This window comes from Dendrobates tinctorius, unplaced genomic scaffold (genome assembly GCF_039654945.1).
Source record: "Dendrobates tinctorius isolate UK_male_01 unplaced genomic scaffold, ASM3965494v1 ptg000154l, whole genome shotgun sequence".
NCBI classification, from domain to species: domain Eukaryota; kingdom Metazoa; phylum Chordata; class Amphibia; order Anura; family Dendrobatidae; genus Dendrobates; species Dendrobates tinctorius.
Genome location: NW_027361821.1, coordinates 17,859,309 through 17,876,600, shown reverse-complemented (window position 1 = coordinate 17,876,600; position 17,292 = coordinate 17,859,309). Strand labels below are relative to the sequence as shown.

General features: G+C 47.0%; 1 protein-coding gene across 1 annotated transcript in view; it reads right to left on the bottom strand.

Moving 5' to 3' along the window:
* ATG4A (autophagy related 4A cysteine peptidase) overlaps positions 1–17,292 on the bottom strand; it is a 97,325-nt gene that overhangs the window by 62,139 nt on the left and 17,894 nt on the right. The window contains exons 2-4 of the mRNA XM_073547640.1: positions 10,721–10,834; positions 4,137–4,208; positions 2,478–2,576 (exon numbers count right to left, since the gene is read on the bottom strand). Coding sequence (XP_073403741.1) covers positions 2,478–2,576; positions 4,137–4,208; positions 10,721–10,834 — 285 coding nt within the window. The remainder of the gene's footprint in view (positions 1–2,477; positions 2,577–4,136; positions 4,209–10,720; positions 10,835–17,292) is intronic.

The following is a 17,292-nucleotide window of genomic DNA, read 5'->3' as shown; positions in this document are numbered from 1 at the left end:
TTTGCTGCATCTGTTGTCAGATGTCCCCATAGACATAACCAAACTGCTGTTATACCTTTTTTATAACTTTATATAAAGCGCAGTGTACTATGTTTTTCAGTTGAAGCAGCTCAAATGAAAAATATGTACATCATCCTTTACACCTTTTTCCGCTAATGGACACAAGTTTGGTGCCACATGTCACTCATGCTAATATGATGTATGAGGCGAGCACACGTTCAGAAATATAAGCAGTGCCTCTTAAAGGCAACCTGTTAGGTCCACTGACTGTCCCCAAACCTTCCTATGGAAGATTCCTTTAATTTGATAAGGTGCTTGATGTACTAACACTGTGTTGTCTGATACAGCAACACTGCATATACTATTGTGGCGGGAATGGCCCATGGGTTGTCTCTTCCTGTAGACTAGCCTGGCCTTGGATCTTCTAATCACACCTCTCTTGGGTGTGAGAAACAGCCCACATAATGGTCCTACCATAACATGCATACAGGCCGTCAGTCACACCCAGGGAGGCGTGATTAGAGGACCCCAGGCAGGACTAGTCTGGGGGTGGAGATGGCCAACGAGAACAGTGCTGCCCTATTAGTATATGCAATTCTGCAGCGTTAGTAAGGCACATTAAACACCTCATTGGATTAAAGAAATTTACATGTCTACCACTATAGAAGCAGCTGGGAACAGTCAGGGATTCTCTGCAGATTCCTTTTATTTAAAGGGAACCTGTCACCCCATTTTTCGAGTATTAGCTGCAGCCACCGCCATCAGGGGCTTATCTACAGCATTCTGTAAAGCTGTAGATAAGCCCCCCGATGTAACCTGAAAGAGAAGAAAAACGAGTGATATTATACTCACCCAGGGGCGGTCCGGGTCCGGTCTTGGTCCAATGGGTGTCTCGGTCCGGCGCCTCCCATCTTCTAGTGATGACGTCCTCCTCCTTACTTATGCTGCGGCTCCAGCGCAGGCGTACTGCTCTGCCCTGTTGAGGGCAGGGCAAAGTCCTGCAGTGCGCAGGCGCCGAGAAAGGTCAGAGAGGTCCGGCGCCTGCGCACTGCAGGACTCTGCCCTGCCCTCAACAGGGCAGAGCAGTGTGCCTGAGCCGGAGCCGTGACGGGAAGCAAAGAAGAGGACGTCATTGCTAGAAGATGGGAGGCGCCAGACCGGACCGCAACACCCATCGGACCAAGACCGGATCCGGACCGCCCCTGGGTAAGTATAATATAACTCGTTTTTCTTCTCTTTCAGGTTACATCGGGGGCTTATCTACAGCATTACAGATGCTTTAGATAAGGCCATGATGGCGGTGGCCGCAGCTTATAGTCGAAAAAATAGGTTACAGATTCCCTTTAATGAGGAGTTTAAAGGGACCCTTCAGTTCACAATAAATGTATAGGTAAAATACCAGGTGCCTTACTTATTCATCTTTCTGGCACAGCTCCTCAGATTCCAGGGCTGTGGAGTCGGAGTCGTGGAGTCGGAGTCGGAGCTCATTTTGGTGGAGTCGGAGTTGGAGTCGGTATAAAATGGACCGACTCCGACTCCTAAAATATATAATAAATTGGGTACAGTAATTCAATGCAGGATGTGCTGAATATTTTTTCATAGGAGTTTGGGAAAGTTATGAAATGTCCTATAAATGGCTGTTCTATTCCTGATCTAAGGCTACATTCACACACAGCGTTTTTCCTGTGTTTTTTGAGGATACGTTTTTCAGCTGCAAAAGCTGATCATCTTTTTAAAAAACCGCATCACCTGAAAGGTTTTTGAGCTCATAGATAATGTTTTCAATAGCAAAAGCAGATTAGAAATCTGCTCTATCTATCCATATCTGTCTATCCATATCGTATCTGTACCAAAAAGAATGAAAACCGGGTAGTACACCAATATATATTCTGTTCTATCTAAATATCTTGATTATTGGATCATAGAAATGATTAAATGTCTGAGGTTCACATTGTACTACAATAAATTTTTCACTTAAATATAAGCAATATGTGTGGGAGTCGGAGTCGTGGAGTCGGAGTTGGAGTCGGTGTAAGGGAAATTGAGGAGTCGGAGTCGGAGTCGCAGGTTTGGCTTACCGACTCCACAGCCCTGTCAGATTCACAGTCTTCCTTTCTATAAAAGGCTGCCAGACTCACCACAACTCCATGCACCATGTGCTTTGTTTGGTGGTCTGAGACATTTACCCTGCTCTTGGGTGGACCACCTGAAAGCACCGGGAGTGTACTCACTGAAGCCAGCAGTCTTAGCGTCGTCTGTGAAGCTGACAGCCAAAAGAAATACAGAATCGTGCCAAAAAGATTTAAAAAAAAGGAGGACGGTAGTTTGATTTTTTTTTAGCTATGTATTTAGCATTTAATAGTACATTTGTATAGTTGCTGAAATATCAAAAATCATTATTTATAACAATGACCACTATCGGCGCTCAGTAATAACATTCACATGATAATATTATCAATCCCATCTGCATTACCCACCTCTGCCCAAATGCTGGCAGATTAAGGCCTGCGCCAGCATCATTTGCCCACACCTCAGCATACATCCCCATCCAGCATCAGATGAAGGGCCGGTGCCTCCTGTTGTTAAAGCAGACAATTTACAAGACCTGTACACAATTAGTGTTTCCATGTCGGCATAAATAAGCACCAAAAAAGTGTAAAAGTAAAAAAGTGGATAAGAAACTATAGCTAACACGATGGGATAGTTTAAGTACTAAAATGCTGTTTAATGTGCATTTACAGCAACACAAAGCAAAGAGCATGTACTCCAATCATAGAAAATATATAATCATGATGATTTCATAATCTTAGATATGATCTATACAGTATGAGATACTATTAAAGAAAAAGAAAGCTCAATGTACAGACAGTGATTTAATTGCTCTTTAAATACTATAAGGCCTATCAAATGTTTTGGCCACTCCACAGGGAAGATGAGGTGTGTTGCGCGAGTCCTGGGGGTGGATACACTATACATCATTTTACACTCATTACTAAGTATTATGCAATTGTAGACATGTCATATTATGCATGTCCTAATGTAACAGTGCAAAATAAGCATCTATTGTTCATAGAGAATTTTTATTATTTTTTTGGTAATGTTTGCAATTAGTAAAATGTTAAAAACTTTCATAAAAAATAAATAAAATAAAAAAAAGCTTGATAAATGGAGACCTTCAGGGACATTGGAGTGGAGTGGGGTGGAAATTATTTGATATATTAGTATTTAAGCATTCTGTGCTGTTTGGAAAAAGTCTTGGAACCCTGACAAGTCCTCTCATCATCCTACAGAAGTGAAGCTTTCCCAACTTAGTGACACCTTATATTTTGGCTGCCGGGAGGTGGGGGGTCTCACTGCAGCTTAATGCCCCATTACATTTAGCGATGCACCAGCGATCCCGACCACGATACGACCCGGTCAGGATCGCTGGTGCATCGCTAAATGGTCGCTAGTGAGCTGTCACACTGGCAGATCTCACAGCGATGCAGCAGCGATACAACGGTCGTTACTTACCTTTCAGACGAGGCGATCCTGGCGTCCTCCCGTCTGCGTCCACGCGTCGCTCGTCGGCGCCAGCAGGAAGCGCCCGACGAGAAATGGAGCTGCGCGATCAGCGAAAGACAGCGGGGAAGCCGGTCGGAGGTAAGTATCACACATAGAGATATCGCTGCTGCGTCACCAAATCGGTGATGCTTTAGCGATATTGCTAGCGATATCGCTATGTGTAAAACCCCCTTTACAGAGTACCATGTTATTTACTCCTACAGACTAATGACCGCTGCAGACAATCAAGACTTACAGCACATTGTTTTCTGTACATTCTTTTTGAAGGAAGGGGGAGGTCATGTCTGCCCTAAACACTTGGGTTTTTTGATTCTGTTTAGAGGCAATAAAACAATAGACAAAAATGAAGGTGTCCTCATTCTGTCACATTATACGCACTAATGGCCGACGGCCATATAAACGTCCATGACTCCTCCAGAAAGAAATGAATTATCAAGTGAAATGCTATTTGGAAGAATTCACTTTGTAGAATACTACAGCAATGAAAAAAAAACATTTGGAAGAAAAATCATTTGGCAAGGTGCAGGTTTTTCTGTTCGTGAGGCCCTAGAGAGGAGCCGCTCAATACTTACCTATGGGAGAAAATTTCTTTCTATATGTAAACCACAAACGGGAGGTAACGTCTGAGAGAAGATCACATTTTTCTATGAGCAACAGAGAGTTTTTAGTTAGCGTGAGAAAAAACGTTTTCACTTGAAAATATTTGCTTTCCAGTAAAAAGAAAGAATACACAAAAACAGATGTCCCAGTGAACCCCCACCAAAATACCCAGAAACACCCCTTTTCTTGCCTACTCATGGTTCGTGGAAACCTTTAAATATTGGATTTCTATTGCTCCTAACCATCTAAGAGAGGAACCTTTTCTCTGCAGACTATCAAAACTAAAATTATTCGGCAAGTTTTGCAAAAGTAAATAAAAGATCAGCTTGCGTAAGAAAGAAAAAAAAAAGAAAAAAATCACAAACTATAAGGCTATGTGTCCACGTTGCAGAAATGCTGCGGAGCTGTCCGCAGCATTTCCGCAACTCCCTGCCGCAGGTAAAACGCATGTGGAATTCGCATGTGTTTTCCCGCAAAACACAAGCGCTATGCAAGCGTTTTTAGCTTGCGGAATATTCAAGCGCTTTTCCAAGGGTTGTGAAGCATTGCTTGGAAAACTGATTGACAGGTTGGTCACACTTGTCAAGCATGACCAACTTTTTACTGTTGATTGAATGTTAAAAAGAAAAAAAAAAAAGAAAAAAAAAATATGGATATACTCACCTTCTGTCGGCCCCCAATCTCCTCAGCGACACTCCCAGTCTGTTCCATTCCCAGGCGTGCTTTGCGAGAACGACCTTTGTGACGTCACGCAACCGCGATGTCACAAAGGTCATTTTGTAGCAAAGCACGCCTGGGAAGCACCGCTGAGGGGCGGGAGGACTCCAAGGGCTGACAGAGGATAATTATATTCCTATTTTTTATTTTAAGTCTATTTTTACAGGAATATGGTACCCAGAGCCTGGAGGAGAGAGTCTCCTGTCCTCCAGACCCTGGGTACCATCCGCTCATTAAACGCTCACTTTACACATGGTGGGCATAGCCACATGCATAAAGTGAGCGTTTCAATGCAATCCTATTTCGCAAAATTAATGGACATGCTGCAGATTTTTCTGCAATGTGATTCCGCAGCAGAAAAATCCGCAGCATTGGCACAGCAACTGTGGAATCCCATAGGATTGCATGGGATGTGTTTTAACTGGCCTTGCCGCTGTGGAAACGCTTAAAAAACGCAAAGTGGGCACACAGCCTAAATCTTACAAGTCAAGATGAATTTCACCAGACAGCTACAGCTATGTTCACACTACTGTTGTGGCTTCCATTATAAAGCTAAGTTACAACACACTTAAAACTGCCGAGACTATTGTGGGGGGCTGAGGATATGTACACACGTCTTTTAGACACTGGCAAACATGACAGCTTGCCTGAGCAACTCTTTGCCGCTGGCATTTTTTTTATGCTTACAGTAGTGATCTTCGTCCATGTGGAAGCATCCTTAATAGTCAGTCACTTCTTTTAACCTACACACAGCAAGTTGTTTTTACATTACTTTACTATGCAAATGTTTATTTTTTTCCATGTTTGTTAAAAGGGGTTGTCCAACTTTGGGGACATTTTTCTTACTTAATTGCACGCAATTGGGGGTCAAAAATCATTTTTGCAATTGGACTTCATTGAAAATGTTGCACCCTTTGCCTCCTATAGCCGCTGCATTACACTGTCTATTGCTGGCGGCAGAATGAGGTAACAGGGTCGGCCACATTATCTTTATTTTACCAATAATATATATTCATATAATATATGACATGAATATATAGATAGGACAGTCTCTCCTCCTCTTGTTACTGCAGCTTTCCTCACATTCTGCACAGTTCTCTCCATACGATGGCGGCTGGTGGAGGAACATGTGACAGAGACCTGTCCATCTGTCTCCTCCGATAGAAAAGCAGTTTTCTCATGTGAGGTTTTCTATTGGAGTAGAGAGATGGACTGGTTTGGACACATGTTCCTCCACCAGCCGCCATTGTATGGAGAGAACTGTGCAGAATGTGAGGAAGAGACTGTCCTATCTACTATATAATCGTCTAATTCTGTCTGCTTGTAACGGAAATCCCGCGTCGCTGATTGGTCGCACCCGGCTGGGAGCGACCAATCAGCGACAGGCGCGAACTGGCACGGAATTCGAACGACGCACGCCACCCCTACGGTCGGGAGATCTGCGGCGCTAGTCGCTGATCTCCCGACGGTTGCCGCAGGTCATCTCCTGCCGCAGGTCAGCGGCGACGCAGCCGGCAGATGACTGGCGCTAGCCTGACTGGTCGTGGCCGGCCGCGACCAATCAACGACAGGTGCAGTCCGCCCACGAATTGCCGCAGGATTTGAACCCTGCTTTTCTGATTGGTCATCGGGCGCGACCAATCAGCGATATTGGTGCAGAATTTAACTCTCAGATTTTCATGTATTGGTTTATATATTTTGATAATCTGTTTAATAATTTCATTCAGGTGTATTAAGTTCTATGAACAATAACATTAAATGATAATGTATATATTTTACCTGGAAAATGCTGTGTATTAATTGCATTATTCTTAAATCTTCATAAATAAACTACATACATATTCTAGACTACCCGATGTGTTAGAATGGACCCAACAACTAGTATATATACCGTACAGACCAAAAGTTTGGGCACACCTTCTCATTCAAAGAGTTTTCTTTATTTTCATGACTATGAAAATTGTAGATTCACTCTGAAGGCATCAAAACTATGAATTAACACATGTGGAATTATATAATTAACAACCAAGTGTGAAACAACTGAAAATATGTCTTATATTCTAGGCTCTTCAAAGTAGCCACCTTTTGCTTTGATTACTGTTTTGCACACTCTTAGCATTCTCTTGATGAGCTTCAAGAGGTAGTCACCGGAAATGGTTTTCACTTCACAGGTGTGCCCTGTCAGGTTTAACAAGAGGGATTTCTTGCCTTATAAATGGGGTTGGGACCATCAGTTGTGTTGTGCAGAAGTCTGGTGGATACACAGCTGATAGTCCTACTGAATAGACTGTTAGAATTTGTATTATGGCAAGAAAAAAGCAGCTACTGTAAGTAAAGAAAAACGAGTGGCCATCATTACTTTAAGAAATGAAGGTCAGTCAGTCTGAAAAATTGGGAAAACTTTTCAAGTGTCCCCAAGTGCAGTGGCAAAAACCATCAAGCGCTACAAAGAAATTGGCTCACATGAGGACCGCCCCAGGAAAGGAAGACCAAGAGTCACCTCTGCTGCGGAGGATAAGTTCATCCGAGTCACCAGCCTCAGAAATCGCAGGTTAACAGCAGCTCAGATTAGAGACCAGGTCAATGCCACACAGAGTTCTAGCAGCAGACACATCTCTACAACAACTGCTTAGAGGAGACTTTGTGCAGCAGGCCTTCATGGTAAAATAGCTGCTAGGAAACCACTGCTAAGGACAGGCAACAAGCAGAAGAGACTTGTTTGGGCTAAAGAACACAAGGAATGGACATTAGACCAGTGGAAATCTGTGCTTCAGTCTGATGAGTCCAAATTTGAGATCTTTGGTTCCAATCACCGTGTCTTTGTGCAACGCAGAAAAGGTGAATGGATGGACTCTACATGCCTGGTTCCCACCGTGAAGCATGGAGGAGGAGGTGTGATGGTGCTTTGCTGGTGACACTGTTGGGGATTTATTCAAAATTGAAGGCATACTGAACCAGCATGGCTACCACAGCATCTTGCAGCGGCATGCTATTCCATCCGGTTTGCGCTTAGTTGCACCATCATTTATTTTTCAACATGAAAATGACCCCAAACACACCTCCAGACTGTGTAAGGGCAATTTGACCAAGAAGGAGAGTGATGGGGTGCTACGCCAGATGACCTGGCCTCCACAGTCACCAGACCTGAGCCCAATCAAGATGGTTTGGGGTGAGCTGCACTGCAGAGTGAAGGAAAAAGGGCCAACAAGTGCTAAGCATCTCTGGGAACTCCTTCAAGACTGTTGGAAGACCATTTCCGGTGACTACCTCTTGAAGCTCATCAACAGAATGCCAAGCGTGTGCAAAGCAGTAATCAAAGCAAAAGGTGGCTACTTTGAAGAACCTAGAATATAAGACATATTTTCAGTTGTTTCACACCTTTTTGTTAATTATATAATTCCACATGTGTTAATTCATACAGTTGTGGCCAAAAGTATTGACACCCCTGCAATTCTGTCAGCTAATACTCAGATTCTTCCTGAAAATGATTGCAAACACAAATTCTTTGGTATTATCTTCATTTAATTTGTCTTAAATGAAAAAACACAAAAGAGAATGAAGCAAAACATTGATCATTTCACACAAACTCCAAAAATGGGCCAGACAAAAGTATTGGCACCCTCAGCCTAATACTGCTTGCACAACCTTTAGCCAAAATAACTGCGACCAACCGCTTCCGGTAACCATCAATGAGTTTCTTACAATGCTCTGCTGGAATTTTAGACCATTCTTCTTTGGCAAACTGCTCCAGGTCCCTGATATTTGAAGGGTGCCTTCTCCAAACTGCCATTTTTAGATCTCTCCACAGGTGTTCTATGGGATTCAGGTCTGGACTCATTGCTGGCCACCTTAGAAGTCTCCAGTGCTTTCTCTCAAACCATTTTCTAGTGCTTTTTGAAGTGTGTTTTGGGTCATTGTCCTGCTTGAAGACCCATGACCTCTGAGCGAGACCCAGCTTTCTCACACTGGGCCCTACATTATGCTGCAAAATTTGTTGGTAGTCTTCAGACTTCATAACGCCATGCACACGGTCAAGCAGTCCAGTGCCAGAGGCAGCAAAGCAACCCCAAAACATCAGGGAACCTCCGCCATGTTTGACTGTATGGACCGTGTTCTTTTCTTTGAATGCCTCTCTTTTTCTCCTATAAACTCTATGTTGATGCCTTTGCCCAAAAAGCTCTACTTTTGTCTCATCTGACCAGAGAACATTCTTCCAAAACGTTTTAGGCTTTTTCAGGTAAGTTTTGGCAAACTCCAGCCTGGCTTTTTTATGTCTCGGGGTAAGAAGTGGGGTCTTCCTGGGTCTCCTACCATATAGTCTCTTTTCATTCAGACGCCGACGGATAGTACGGGTTGACACTGTTGTACCCTCGGACTGCAGGGCAGCTTGAACTTGTTTGGATGTTAAGGCCCTTTTACATTTAGCAATGCACCAGCGATCCGACCAGCGATCCGACCCGGTCAGGATCGCTGGTGTATCGCTAAATGATCGCTAGTGAGCTGTCACACAGGCAGACCTCACAGCGATGCAGCAGCGACGCAGCGCACGATACTCACCTTTCACACACAGCGATCCTGGCGACCTCCCGCCCGCCTCCACGCGTCGCTCGTCGTCACAGCAGGAAGCTGACAACGATAAATGGAGCCGGACATTCTCGCGCGATCAGCGATGGACAGCGGGGGAGCCGGTCGGAGGTAAGTATCACACATAGCGATATCGCTATAACGTCACAAAATCGGTGACGTTATAGTGATATCGCTAGCGATATCGCTATGTGTAAAACCCCCTTTAGTCAAGGTTCTTTATCCAACATCCGCACAATCTTGCCTTGAAATCTCTTGTCAATTTTTCTTTTCCGTCCACATCTAGGGAGGTTAGCCACAGTGCCATGGGCTTTAAACTTCTTGATGACACTGCGCACGGTAGACACAGGAACATTCAGGTCTTTGGAGATGGACTTGTAGCCTTGAGATTGCTCATGCTTCCTCACAAGTTGGTTTCTCAAGTCCTCAGACAGTTCTTTGGTCTTCTTTCTTTTCTCTGTGCTCAATGTGGTACACACAAGGACACAGGACAGAGGTTGAGTCTACTTTAATCCATGTCAACTGGCTGCAAGTGTGATTTAGTTATTGCCAACACCTGTTTGGTGTCACAGGTGCTGTTAATTACACAAATTAGAGAAGCATCACATGATTTTTCGAACAGTGCCAATACTTTTGTCCACCCTCTTTTTTATGTTTGGTGTGGAATTATATCCAGTTTGGCTTTAGGACAATTCTTTTTGTGTTTTTTCATTTAAGACAAATTAAATGAAGATAGTAATACCAAAGAATTTGTGTTTGCAGTCATTTTCAGGAAGAAACTGAGTATTATCTGACAGAATTGCAGGGGTGTCAATACTTTTGGCCACAACTGTAGTTTTGATGCCTTCGGAGTGAATCTACAGTTTTCATAGTCATGAAAATAAAGAAGACTCTTTGAATGAGAAGATGTGTCCAAACGTTTGGTCTGTACTGTAATATATATAATAGTGTCCTCAACACGTTTGATAAAATAATGTCCGACCCTGTTACCTCATTCAGCAGCAGCAAGAGACAGTGTAATGCAGTGACTATAATGTAATAAAATCCAATTGCAAAAATGATTCTTAGCCCTAACTGTATGCATTTAAATAAGAAAAAAAAAATCATCCACATAGTTGGATAAACCCTTTAAATGCTTTTTATTGGGAAAGTTATGGAGCAGACTCGCCTGTAAAAGACGCTATGTGCACATTACCTTCTCATTTCTTCATACAGAGCAATTGATTCAGCGTTATTTGCGGCTTTCACTACCAACCTGTTTTAATGTCATATTGCTTTCCTAAAATGTAAACGGGCTCATCAGTGTCCGGGAGTTCTTCTAGTTCCAGGTAATCCGAGTCGACAATCTCATTTTCATAGCTTGAAAAAACTTGAAAGACATATGACGACATATTATGCACATTTTACTAGTCTTCTAAATCGCACTCCTAACATAACATATACCGTAAATGATATTCTGTGTTTGCCTCTAGGAGCAAAAAATATCGTAATACACTTTATTAAGGAGCTTGTTCCAAGTGGAAACCCCCTTGATAGAATGACTCTACCCCGGCCATCGGCGCACACTGCAGGTTTGGCCTTTACAAGCCCCAAGATCATTTGTCTTGGAAACTCCCCATCTTTCTCCTAAAGGATTTCTATCATCTGTGAATTGCTGAGATCCCTTCATGAAACTTGTACACATAATTGTAATAAATCACATTTCAGCTCATTTTTTCTACATATTTCTATGAGATAAACATTGATTAATATTACAGAATTCTCTTTCCAGCTTCTCACTTTCATGGTTTTGGGTCACTCTGAAGCCACAGTTACCCCTCTGTTCTTTGCTATGGAGCAGAGGTGTGGACCCTGCTTGCAGGACTACAGCCTGATTTTCTGGTTATGAGAATATTGCATTGATTTATGCTACAGTCATCAAATACCTGGGCCTGCTGTCATCCTCCTGGCTAAACGACTATAAGCAGTCACGTGAGACTTCTCGCTTTACTTCCCGATAACACAGAAGAGCTAAAAACATTTCTAAGGTAAAGTTACATGTCCTTCATCCTAGAAAATCATGCCAGGGTGTACATACTGCTAGGTTTCCTGACACTATGAAACACTGTGTCATGCTATTAAACAGCTGACATTCATGGTGTTGTAGAGGCCCCTTTAAGGTTTTACAAGGTGGTGCTGCACATTAGTGATAGTCACAGAAATGGGACCCCCAGCGATCAGACAGTGATGTCAGCAATGTATGTGGGGGAGAAAACCATTAAAATGTAACTATAAAACCAATTGCAAATTTAAAAGAAACAGTGAGAAATACCCTATCTATACTGTACTGCACTCTGGTACTTGCCTACAAAGCTCCCGTCACGATGCCACCCTTATAAGAAGCGGCAAGAGAGGGGACAGGGCATTAAGCCAGACACCGTTTGGCACATCAAACCGCCGGAGATGGCACAAAAACAGGATTTTTGGGTTGCTTACCGTAAAATCTGTTTCTCGGAGCCTTCATTGGGGGACACAGAGACCTTGGGTGTATGCTGCTGCCACTAGGAGGCTGACACTATGCACAAAAAAAGGTTAGCTCCTCCTCCGCAGTGTACACCCCACCGACCGGCAGAGAATTCCTCAGTTAGTGAGAAAGCAGTAGGAGAAGTAACAGAATAGGTTGACAACATAAACAACTCAACCGTAACCATTCAACCAAAGTAAGAACAGGAGCTATAAAACATGGGAGGGTGCTGTGTCCCCCAATGAAGGCTCCGAGAAACAGATTTTACGGTAAGCAACCCAAAAATCCTGTTTTCTCGTTCGCCTTATTGGGGGACACAGAGACCTTTTGACGTCCCAAAGCAGTCCCTGGGGTGGGAAACAAACTTCCATCAGGCCAGCGGACTCACCACCGCGGCCTGCAGAATCCGTCTACCTAGGCTGGCGTCCACCGAAGCGTAGGTGTGGACTCTGTAGAATTTCACAAACGTGTGAACCGATGACCATGTTGCAGCTTTGCAGAGCTGCAGTGCGGAAGCTCTGTGGCGCACCGCCCAGGAGGCACCCACTGCCCGAGTAGAGTGGGCCCTGATACCCGGAGGGGCTCCGCGACGCTTAACACGGTAGGCTTCCAGGATAGCCGATCTGATCCAGCGAGCAATGGTGGCCTTTGACGCCGGGTGACCTTTCCGCGCTCCATCAGGGATAATGAAAAGAGACTCTGTCTTTCGCAAGGAAGTCGTCCTAGACAGATAGACTCTTACCGCCCTAACCAGGTCCAGCTTGTTCAAGGACCGCTCTCGGGGATGAGTTGGATTCGGACAAAAGGACGGTAGCACGATATCCTCGTTGAGGTGAAACGAGGACACCACCTTCGGAAGGAACGAGGGCGGAGGCCGCAGAACTACCTTATCCTGGTGGAGAACCAGAAAGGGAGAGCGGCACGAAAGAGCTGCCAATTCCGACACGCGCCGGACGGAGGTGATGGCCACCAGAAATGCTACCTTCCAAGAAAGGAGAGAAAGGGAAATATCCCTGAGGGGTTCAAAGGGCGGACCTTGCAGAACCTCAAAAACCAGATTAAGATCCCATGGATCCACGGGCGCCCGGTACGGCGGGACCGTGTGAGCCACGCCCTGAAGAAAGGTCTTAACCTGAGGACGGGAAGCCAACGTTTTCTGAAACAGAATGGACAGCGCCGAAACTTGACCCTTCAGGGAACTGAGGGCAAGCCCCGCATCCAATCCTGCCTGAAGAAACGATAGGACTGAAGGGAGTGAAAAGGACATGGGCGCGACGTCATTGGTCTCACACCAAGTGAAATAGGCCTTCCAAGTACGGTAGTAAATCTTGGAAGATGATGGCTTTCTGGCTTGGATCATGGTCTGAATTACGTGGTCGGAAAATCCTGCTCGTTTCAGAACCTCGGTCTCAACAGCCACGCCGTTAAATTGAGCGGCCGAGAATTGGGGTGGCAAATCGGACCCTGAGACAGCAGATCTGTTCTGTCTGGAAGCTTCCAGGGGGCGTTTGCGAGAAGGTTGACAATGTCCGCGAACCAAGACCTTCTGGGCCAATTCGGGGCGATGAGAATGACCGGAAGTCCTTCTGCCTTGATCTTCTTCAACAGCTTGGGAAGAAGAGGCAGAGGAGGGAACAGGTAGGGAAGCTCGAACTGGGACCAAGGAACGGCCAGGGCGTCGGCGCCCACTGCCAGAGGGTCCCGAGACCTGGACACGAATTGTGGGACTTTCCTGTTGAGGCGAGACGCCATGAGGTCTACATCCGGGGTTCCCCACCGAAGGCAGAGCAGATGAAACACTTCCGGATGTAGGGACCATTCTCCCGCCGCGAGACCCTCACGGCTGAGAAAATCGGCGGCCCAGTTGTCTACGCCGGGAATGTGAACCGCGGAAATTGTCGGAACGGAAATCTCCGCCCAACGAAGAATCTTGGACACCTCCGCCAGGGCTGAGACACTCCGTGTTCCCCCTTGGCGGTTGACATATGCCACCGCTGTGGCGTTGTCTGTCTGAATCCGTACCGGCAGTCCCTTGAGGAGCCTTTCCCAGTGGACCAGAGCAAGATGGATCGCTCGAATCTCCAGAACGTTGATCGGCAGCGCTGATTCCCGATCCGACCATCGACCCTGAACAGTGTGGTTGCGGAACACAGCACCCCAACCGAGGAGACTGGCATCTGTGGTTACTATCTGCCAGTGAATGGGAAGGAAGGATCGACCCGATAGAATGAGAGGTGACGACAACCACCAGTTGAGAGACCGCTTGATCCGGTAAGAAAGATGGACAGGGCGATCCAGGGACCGAGGCGACCTGTTCCACTTCGACAGAATGGCCTGCTGGAGAGGCCTGGCGTGAAATTGGGCAAAGGGAACTGCCTCTATCGACGCCACCATCTTTCCCAGGACCCTCATGGCTGTACGGAGGGATGGGAATCGCGAGGTCTGCAGCGATCGTACTTCCTGCTGCAGAGAGAGAATCTTTTCTTGTGGGAGAAAGACCCTTGACCGACGAGTGTCGAACAGAAGACCTAGAAAGACCAGGCGTTGGGTAGGAACCAGACAGGACTTTTTCCTGTTGACGATCCACCCGAAATTGGAAAGAGTGTCCAGGACGATTGACAAACTTTGGTGAGCCTGTTGGAATGAGGGAGCCTTGATCAGAATATCGTCTAGGTACGGGAAAAGAACGAGGCCTCTGACTCTCAACAAAGCCATCAACGCAGCCATGATCTTCGTGAAGACTCTGGGAGCGGTGGCAAGACCGAAGTGCAGTGCGACAAACTGGTAGTGGTGCTGTCAAATCGCAAAGCGCAGGAACTTCCGATGTCCGGAGAAAATTGGAACATGTAAATAGGCATCTTGGATGTCTATTGAGCACATGAATTCCTGCTCCTCCATGGAGGCGATGACCGAGCGAAGCGACTCCATGCGGAAGTGGCGAAGGCGGACCCTCTTGTTGAGCAGCTTGAGATCCAAGATGGGTCGAACTGCGCCGTCTTTTTTCGGCACTACAAACAGGTTCGAGTAGAACCCTGTGAAGCGCTCCGATTCGGGAACGGGCACAATCACCCCGGAACTGAGGAGAGCGGCGATAGCCGTAGAGAACCCCGGGATCAAGGCTGGATCCTTTGGAGGCCGGGATTCGAAGAAACGATCCCGTGGGAGAGAGACGAACTCTATCTTGTATCCTGAGGATACGACCTCCCTGACCCAGGCGTCCTCCCCGGCGGCCAGCCAAACGTCCCTGAAGGAAAGAAGTCGACCTCCCAATTGGAAAGGACCCTCGCGTGCCCGATGATAGTCATGCTGAAGTAGACCGTCCAGATCTAGATCTGGGAGGTCTGCCCTGGGAGGAGTGGGGTCGCCAGGAAGGAGTGGGTCTGAAGGAAACTTTCTTTCTCTCCTGGCGAGCCTGCGGTCTCTGTTGGCTGGAGGAGTTGTCCGCCGTATTGAAACGGCGGAAAGTCCGAAAGGGTCGAAACTGACGCCTTAGTGGGGGTCTGCGAGGCTTGGACTGAGGGAGGAGTGAACTCGTGCCTCCGGTGGCGTCCTTAATAATCTGGTCCAATTGGGACCCAAAGAGGCGCACCCCCTGAAAAGGCAGGTTAGTGAGGGACTTCTTAGAAGACAAGTCCGCTTGCCATGCCTTTAGCCAAATTGTACGTCGAATTGCAACAACGTTGCTTGACGCCTGAACTGCACAGGATGCAGCATCCAAGGAAGCGGAGAGAAGATAGTCCCCAGCATGTGAGATCTGATTGGCGAGATCGGCCAAATGCTCCGGTTGCGCCTTATCTAAGATGCCCTGACGAAGGTCGTCTGCCCACGTGGCTATGGCCTTTGCTGCCCAGGATGAAGCAAAGATTGGACACACCGCCGCTGAAGCCGCTTCAAAGGCAGACTTCGCCAGGGATTCTATAATCCTGTCATTAGAATCCTTTAGGGACGCCACGCCTGAAAGCGGGAGAACCGTGTTATTGGATAGCCTGGACACGGGCGGATCGACCGAGGGAGAGGCCGACCAGTTGTCCGTGAGCTCCTTAGCAAATGGGTAGAGTATGCCGAGACGTTTTCCTCTTTGAAAGCGTCTGGTCGGATCCTCTCTTTCCTTGGTAAAAATTTTCCCAAACTCGGAATGGAAAGGAAAAACCCTGGAGGGAGTTTCTGCCCGTCTGAACGAAACCTCCTGATCTGAGGATTTCGCAGGGGAGTCAGCAATATCGAAGGTATGATGGATCGCAGCAATGAGGTCCTGCACTGTGACCTTCATGCTTGCATCCTGGTCTGAATCCAGCTCTAAAATCCCCTCAGATGACTTGTCCGAAAGCGCTTCCCCTGACTCGGGAGACGAGGCCCGAGAGGGAGGCTGGTGAGAAGGGCTATGCGGTGAGATGGGACTAGGAGAGGATTCCGGCTGGGAATCTTGCCTGGGTCTTTTGCGACTACCGCTGACTGATTCAGATGGAACAATTTGGGACCTGCTTGGCCCTGCTGAAGAGTCCAGGGGCAACTTATCAAGAACGGCCACCAGGGACTGAGACACCCTGGTGAGGTCTGCCACTGATTGAGATAGCGAGGAGGCCCAGCCAGGCATGGGGGGCTCACTCTCACCTGGGGCCGCAGATGGCTCCTGGACGGCGTCAGGCTGAATTGGATTGCTACAATCCAGGCAGAGGGGAGTGGACTGGCCTGAGGGAAGTTTGCGATTGCACGAAGAACATGCAAAGTACTTGACTAAAGTGCAGGGGGGGGCGGTAGAGCGGGTACGATCAGACTTAGAGTTAGACATAGTGAAAAGCTGAGGTAATGCCGGAAGGTTGGGGGACAGAGGGCGGAGAAGGGTCAGTCTGCAGTGCAGAGCTACTCACGGTCCGGTGTCCCCAGAAGCGATGCTCTGCGACCTGTCAGTGGATGCAGGTCAGAGCGAAATCCGGCCGACAGACCTCCTGAAAAAACCAGCTGGAGATGGTATCCAGTGAGGAGCTGGTGCCCGGCTAACAGGCTGGGAAAATGGCGCCTTCCTGAGAAAAAGCGCGCGTTCAGGAGAGGAGGGAGGGCGGAGCACCACGCAGGGTTAACAATTCACCGCCCTCTAGCCAATAACAGGCTGGGCAGGTGAAGGACAGGCGGTGGGAGGGTCTGGGAAGAGCGGGAGAGAAGCCCGCTTAGAAGAAAGGGGCGGGGGGCGTGGCCGCGACGCAGCGGTAGGCCGGAACTGAAGCCGGGGAATAAATTAGTTGCGGCGGCCGCCTGTCAGCAGGGGGTCGGCACGGAGGTCCGAAAAAGTGGGACGCCGCAGTCGCAAGCCGCTCCCAATGGGAAAA